General features: G+C 38.5%; 1 protein-coding gene across 1 annotated transcript in view; it reads right to left on the bottom strand.

Annotated features, from left to right (window-relative positions):
* Nucleotides 1–4,518: 4,518 nt before the first annotated feature.
* The window catches only part of PKHD1 (polycystic kidney and hepatic disease 1 (autosomal recessive)), a 535,504-nt gene continuing 532,048 nt past the window's right edge, over nucleotides 4,519–7,974 (bottom strand). Inside the window, 1 exon segment of the mRNA XM_012648551.1 lies at nucleotides 4,519–5,015. Coding sequence (XP_012504005.1) covers nucleotides 4,519–5,015 — 497 coding nt within the window.

Raw genomic sequence — 7,974 nt, 5'->3', positions numbered from 1 at the left:
AAACAAATGATAGGTAAAAGTATATTATACACATTGTTTTAGCATTTGCTTTATTATTGTTTTACTATAACAATATAACTTGAATAATTTTCTACATCAGTCATTCTACTGAATGGATATACCATTAAATTGGGGAAACTTTAAAAGGAAAACAGATATAATCTAAACAAATTTTCTAATTTGCCTTGGACTACAACAAAGTTATGACAACTGACCCTGTTTCTTCATCTATAAAATAGAGAGAAGAATGGGTGTTTCTCACATTTTTCAAAAGGAAATTTTCAAAAGGAAATCTCTCGCCTTGTTGAAGCTACTAATTTTGAAATAAAAGATACAGTGATAATAAATGAGATCATTTTGAGATTAAAATAAGAGATAATGTAGAAACGATCAATTCTTTGAATCTCAGTAAATTCTAGAAAGTTCTATAAAACCATTAAATGAATTTTCTGTCTCAGATTAGATTGACAAGCAGAATCTACCCTTTTCTTGAATTGTTCCAAGCAAAGAAATCCCAAATTACCTTTGGTAACTTATTTGAAGCCTAAAAAAAACAAACACTAGAAGAATATTTTTAAACACCCAAATCACTGTATTCTGACACTTAAGCCTCATTTGACTTTATAAAAATGTTTTATTTCTTTTTAAAAATTACATTCTAGAAAAGTGCTGTCTCTCAAATATATCAGTAATTGTTCACAATGCTATAGTGCAGGTTGAAATCAACTGCTCTATGCTCGCGTTTAATTCCTTCTGCTTATAACTTTCAAAATTGACATTGAATACATTACAAATTCTGGAAGTAAAATATAGAATAAATGCATGAATTTGAAATGACAGAGTTAATTAAAATTCTTTACTGTTATTGACATGCACAATTTTATAGAAGCTTGGTTGAATAATATTTGCATGTGATTTACATTCAATTTTCCCATACTCAGTACTCGTTTTTGCATATAGTTTGCATGTATTTCAATGTATAGTAATTTCATACAGTTGGAGTTAGACTGCTAGATGGAAGGGAGTTCTTCAACTAAATAAATCTTGAAAGCAGTGGGCCCTGAGAGAGCTCAAGGCTGCTTGGTTCTTGGCTACCTATTGGGCAACAACATGGGCAAGTTTGCTGCAGGACACACCTTGATCAGACTGGCTCAGTCTCCTGCTCTGGGAGGAATATGAAGTTCTATCAAAGCCTGGTACCTTCCCTGAACACGATCCTGAAAGCACAGGGAGACGGTCAGAACCGCATACTTCTCTTTCAATTTTGACATCCGTAAATGTTTATAAACATTTTTATTTATTTATTTGATGAATAAAAATTATATATATTTATCATGTATAACTTGATGTTTCAAAATATGTAGACATTGTGGAAGGGCTCAATTGAGCTAATTAACATGTATCACCTCACATACCATTTTTTTGTGGTGAGAACTTCAAATCTACTCTCACACATTTTGAACTCTCTAGAGCTTTAGCTTGTGAAATCTCTTGGGAGAAAGGAATCCATTATGTATAGAAAATCAGACATGGGAAGCAAGAAGAGATTCTTTGAAATAACGCAGGAATTAAACATATTTCAGTATTTATTGAAATAAAGGGTGTATCTTGTTACTACCGGGAAATATTTACTGGGTTTACTGGGTTGGCTGATTTCTAGACATGAAAGAATCAAGGGTTGCTCTCTTTGCCTTCAGTGTTTGCCCAATTCTCCCATTTTTTGATGAGGAAAAAAAGGACTAGCTTAACTATGGGTTGGGGCATTCTGGCTAGGTTCTGAAATTCCATGTCATGTGCCAGAGCCCTGCAAGTTACTCTAGATGTTTCTTGCTGCTATTTAGGCCCAAACAACTAATTTTGGCCTCAGGGATCCCAGGTTTTTCTGGGGTGGAATTAACAGATTAATTATACTATAATTGTTCCTAAACAGAGGTATAGAATAAAACTTGTCTTCCAGAAAGACAAGGCTTGTGGCACACGGATGATCGATAAGGAGATAGTAAAGACTGGGAGAAGAGTAAAGAAGGGGTAGAAATAACAGAGCAGAGCTGATGGTTTGGGAAGGGTGAGATAGAATGAGGAATCCTGGTTGACTCTGAAGTCTGATCTGAGTGCAATGACCTCATTCACTGAGTTAGAAAAAGCATGAAGAGGAGCAGGTTTTAGCGCTGTGTTAACCTCATAGTGCCTGTGGGATAACCTATTGGAAATCCTCACTAGGCAGCTAATACATGGTGTAGAGCTCAGGACAGATACCTGGGCTGAAATTTTAAGTGGTGAAAAAAGTCATTCGAGTGAAGGAAGAATGTGCAGATAAACCCTCAGCGCTGAGCCAGTAGTTCAAGGACTAAGACTGCTACCATTTTACAATCTTCAAAAGCCTTAACTTCTGAAATGTTTTTGTCCATAAAGATTACAGCTCTTTGAGGATCCAACGGATTCACCCAAGTAGAGATTGCCAAGGCAAATGATTTCATAGACCAAGAAGCTACAAAAATAAGATAAAGAACTGGTTATAACAGGGATTAATTAAACTAGGGAAGGCATGTTCCGCCTAAGTCATTCAAGTTATTTTTTGTTTTATTATGTCTTTAAACACTGTTGGTGCCCAAGAAAAATACATCTACAAAGAAGATTAACCTGGCAGGCAGCCGGTTTGTACCTCCAGAGCCCTTCAAACCCTCCCTATACATAAACATATCCTGGCCCAAAATTTCTTGAAGAGCACTGACCTTAATACCTACTTCTATCTCCCTCAAAATCCAATGCAGTGACACAAAGAATGTTGTCTACCTCCTTTCTGTGGCAGTCATAAATTTTGAGATGTTGACAAGACACCTAAAGCATGGACAAAGAAGCTGAGAATGTTCCTGACCACTCATAGTAGGGTGAGACATACTTTCTTACTGACTGCAGACATGAAGGCTTTCTGCTAGTACCTCCTATGGGGCTATCTCCAGGACATCGTTATTTAAAATTCAGTAACAGAAGAGTGTGTTTCTGTCCTCTGTTCCAGCTCAACCACAGGACATCCCCTTAACCTTTTAGGAACCTTTACATTTCAGGAAAATATGAGAGCAATCTTTTTGAAAACTCTTCTCATTTCTGCTGTCTTTGCTTTTGTAATCTTATTTACTCTTGGAGCATAAGCTCTTCTGGATCCAGAGCCAAGGACACAGTCAAGCTGCTTAAGGTATCCTTCAGTTTGAACAGATATGAGCCCTGTACAAATATATGAATTAGGTGAAACTGCCTTTACCAAATTTATCAACATCAGTTTATCCTTTGTTCTGATCTCCATTACGATCCCTGGCACAGCCTAGAGAGGCTGTGTATGAGAGAATCTCTCCTCCCCTTGGTTGGACAGCTTTATGCATTATGTTCTCCAGAAAGAAGTTCTTTGCTAAAGGAGTTAGTTGGTCACTTGGTTATCTCCAGTCTCCCAATACAGTTCTCTTCTAGCTGAAAATTTGACCCAGCTCATAACAGAGAGAACCACTGAAAGATATAACTGTGGTCCGTAGAAAATTTATTTCCCCAAATTTGGTATTTTTGCATATTTGACCTTAACTAAACTCTCAGCAAAGCCTTGAAAATATCAATTTTCATGTGTAAATAGTCATGAGGTGCAAACTTGATATGCTCACACTACTGTGGGCTCCCAATAATGACTGAATTTAAACCATGAAATAAAATCCAGCTGCAAAAACCAGGAAGTTGCCTTGTGGTTAGAAGGTAAGCTTTGACAGGTCAGTCAGCAGGGTGTTCTCCTGTCCTCCAAATATCCTACAGGATAAAGAAATGTTTTTCTATAATGCAGTAGAATTAAGTGTAGCTGACCAGACCTTTTCATGATTCCTTCCATAAAAGAAGCCCAAAGCTGGCCGCGGATGGTGGCTCATACCTGTAATCCTAGCACTTTGGGAGGCCAAGGTGGGAGGATTTCTTGAGGCCAGAAGTTTGAGACCAGCCTGGGAAACATAGCGAAACCACTGTCTCTATAAAAAATTTTGTAAAAAATTAGCATGGTGGTATGCACCTGTAGTCCTAGCTACTTGGGTGACTGAGTTGGGAGACTCACTTGAGCCCAGGAGTTTGAGGTTGCAGCGAGCTACGATATGCTACTGCACTCCAGCCTAGGTGACAGATGGAGACCTTGTCTAAAAAACAAAACAAAACAAAATAAAAAAGATCCCATTGTGGATAATCATCCCAGAGGACACTTAATAATAACTCCTGCTGGTATAAATCAGTATTACACCATTATCAAGTTGGCAAACTCAGGAATATAAACTGGCTTAAATTAAAAACAAGTGGAAAATTAACAAGTGTTTGATAACCTATTATTTGCCTGACATTAGACCAGGATCAGTGATAGATACAAAAGGCGTATCAGACACTCTTAGTCTACAAGCATTTATGTGACTCTCTTCCATTTTAAAGCTGAAAAAGGGATTCAGAATCCATATTCTCCCTGCTTAGTTGTCCCTGCAGGTCAGGTCTTACCTCCCCTACTTATTATCCAGAAATAGTTTGAATATTCTGCCTTTCAGCCCAAATGTCCACACCAGTCCCTGACCCCAGCTGCTCCTGCATAGTTTCTGGGTGTACTGAATTAAGGCAGAATGCCTCAGTGCCCCCACAGGTGGATTTCTTCTCTTGGAAAAGCCCCAAGCTGCCACTTTCCTTGCTCAGCCGACTCTGCCCCGGCAACTTCTGCCTCTCTTGTCTGAGGTCTGGGCACAGCAGCAGCAGCTGACCATGGCCTGCCAGCTGGTATCTGAGCAACTGCTCTTGGGCATCCTTCCAGTTCCCAGTCTCCTGCAGGTACGTCTGCTGAGCAGGAGAGCCCAGAGCACAGGTGTGCCCATGGGACGTGGTGCTGCTAATACTGGGAGCGGGCACAGCAGCCTCTTCTGGGACGGCGTGGCGGCTGACCTTCCTTCTGCACACTCCGTTCCGCGACTGGTAGGAGAGCTGGCTCAGCTTGCCCGCCATGACCGCCATCCTCACACCTGTGAAGAAAAGAAGTAGAGGAAGAATATGGATTTTATTCTCAATCAGTTGATCACACATTTTGCATATTTAGCATTCCTGATAAGATACTGTCAAATAATTAAAGATTGAATAATATCAGCTTATCAATTTCCAAATATCTTTGGATATGTATTTTTCCTTTAAAAAGCACTAAAATAGTATCCTATGCCCAATTGGTAATTAATACTAAATATCTAATACAAGTTTGATAATACTGCTTCATAGAAAAGCACTTTTATAACATTGATAAGCCAACAAGGATTTTTCATTATAAACACAAGGCTAAAACATGAAAACCAGACCACCCTCAGGCCTCACCAGTGGGCCAGCTCACACCTATGTTAAGAAATGTGAACTCTAAAGACCATTTTTATTTAATACTTTGGCTTTCATGACAGATGCACAATGTAAATACTTTTGATTTTATAAAAACATGGATATAATATGTAGAGATAATATAAATATATGAATAAACATCTATATATGAGTGGTACATGTATGATTATGTAATATTAGAAAGACAAAAGGCACAATGAACTGAATTTGCAAAACTAGCGTTCAAGTTCCCTTTCTCCTGCTAGCTGGCTTTGTGACTTTTGTCCTGTCAGCCTCTTTTTGAGTTTCAGTTGTATAATTTTATTTTATTCTCAGTTGTTACTTAACGATTTACTAAACTGTACTTCATTTTAGCAATCTTGTTTTAATTGTTTTCTTTTCTTGGCATTTCATTTGTATTTTATTTTTCTATTAAACAGAATTAAAAATAAACTTGAAAGAATACAACACTGGTAAATCAGTGATCTAGGTACCGCACGATATTGTGCAGGTAAAGATAGCAATGAGGAGGTAAGCAGCATGTTTGGTGGGATACATGCATGAGAGTGTATCATGCCCACAGAGGTCACCTGTCATGTGCCTTACAGTAAAAGAAAAGGTGGAAACCTGTCCTAAACCCCTGAGGCATAGGTGGAAATATTGTCATCTATATTTACTGTCCCTGCTTTTCTCACATCTCACCACCAAATTCATTGACCACCCTTTTATATACAATGTAGATGCTAATTTATTAACCTGCGTATTATGCTTTTCTCCCAAGTTATTGAAAGCTGTCTTGGTTTGTGATAAGAGACAGTAATCATGTTGATATCAAACCACAAGAGATAGTATTGGGGTAAAAAAAATACCAATTTCCTACTTCAATTTAATCTAACAATGGATGGAAAATGAGGTGAGGACGAGAGAAGGTAATAACATAAATATATGTAAAATGCTTTTGATTTGGAGCAGTGAAATGAGATAGAGTAATCATGTTCATACTGTTTCCATGATGTGTTGATTAATATTATGATAAACCCGTGTTATTCATATCTTCTCTCTTCTTTCCCAGTCATTTTGCTCAGTGTGTATCTTCCACGGCCTCCTAGCTGTGGGATGATTCTCTGGCTTAGGGCTATGAGAATTTTCAGGTTACTTAGTTTTGCTGTGAGATCTGCAACTCCTTCCAGAAGTGTTTCTTGACAGCTCAAACTACATTGATTTATGCCTCAATACTTGTTGACTGGAGTTTCTCTCTTGACCTGTGCAGCTGCTTCTATTATTGGTCACCTTTCCTTGTGTGACAGTCTCATCTTCCTCCTAGGACTTTGAGTTCCTTCAGGGAAGGAATTCTTTTGCGCCGTCAACCTTGTCCCCTCATTATGCCCAGACCTATGCCAAGCACTGAGCTTGGTATCATCTCCATAATTACTGTTTCCACCAGGAGGAAAAAACATAGTTTATCACAATCAGCAAATAACCAAAGAACAAGAATAATAAATTGTCAAGTAGAAGCAAACTTTAAAAAGGTAAAAAGGCTTTGAATTTTAATCCCTTGGTAAAACCAATAGCACTTCATATAAGAGGAATCAAACACGGCGAGTCACCTATTTTCAATCCATTGAAGATATTGTTATCCTGTTTTTGAGAGACCTTCATTGGAAATCTTTTCCCCCTTGTTCTTCGAGTCTGCATCTATTCATGAAAGACTAACACAAGCATAGCTTTCCTTTGTAGACCCAAAAACATTTAAAAATCTCCCATGAATTATTTACATGGCAGCTCCAATCAGCAACATACCTGACAGACTCCCCAGCTGAAATGAAAGTTCACTGTGTAAAGGTGCCCAGGGAGGCTGGCCGCCTCCCACTGCGAGGTTATAGACAGAACTAAGTCAGCACACATTATATGTCAGTGCTGACATCAGAAGGAATCAAATCCTTTGATCTCAGACCTCCACAGGAAGCTTAGATCTCAGACAAATTAGATAAAAAATGAATTTATAGCAGATATGTGTCCTAAGGCATTCAGCTGAATGTTTGGGTTTTAGGGAAGGAAGGATAGTGAGTTTCAAAACATACGAATTGGCAGGCCTCCTCTCCACCTCCGCCTTGGTGATGAGTCCCCATTAACATGGAAAGATGGGATTGTAAATCATCCCTCCATGCTCGTTAAGAGTCCCACTGGTAGATTTGATCAAGTGTTAGAAAAAAATGGGATAAAATATGGGGAACATATGTACCTTCTCTACAGAAAGGGGAACTCATTGGTTTTGGGTCCCTCTAGGTCCACGCCAGTTATATCTTTCCCAGCTATCTTTAACCTCTTTTGATTTCCAAAACTTTCTTGAGCAACAAATATATGCTGTGCCAGTGACTTTAAAAATTTGTGTGGATACTAGTCACTGGCTTCTTTTGCAATGAAAACATTAACAATGAATTTCCCCTCTTCTCCTACCTCCCCCTATCCTGTTCATAATTTCCCAGCCCAGTTCCATGTGCAGCATCTAGCAGTCAGGTTACCTGGATTCAGTACATAGGTCTTATATAATTGCCTGGACCTTTGAGCCTAAACAAGGTATGAAGCAGAGAGATGCACAACTGATCAGCCAACGGAAAGAAT

The sequence above is a fragment of the Propithecus coquereli genome, unplaced genomic scaffold (genome assembly GCF_000956105.1).
Source record: "Propithecus coquereli isolate 6110/MARCELLA unplaced genomic scaffold, Pcoq_1.0 Scaffold29, whole genome shotgun sequence".
In the NCBI taxonomy this organism is placed as follows: domain Eukaryota; kingdom Metazoa; phylum Chordata; class Mammalia; order Primates; family Indriidae; genus Propithecus; species Propithecus coquereli.
Note: the sequence above shows the minus strand (reverse complement) of the source record. Positions and strands in the feature narration are given on the sequence as shown.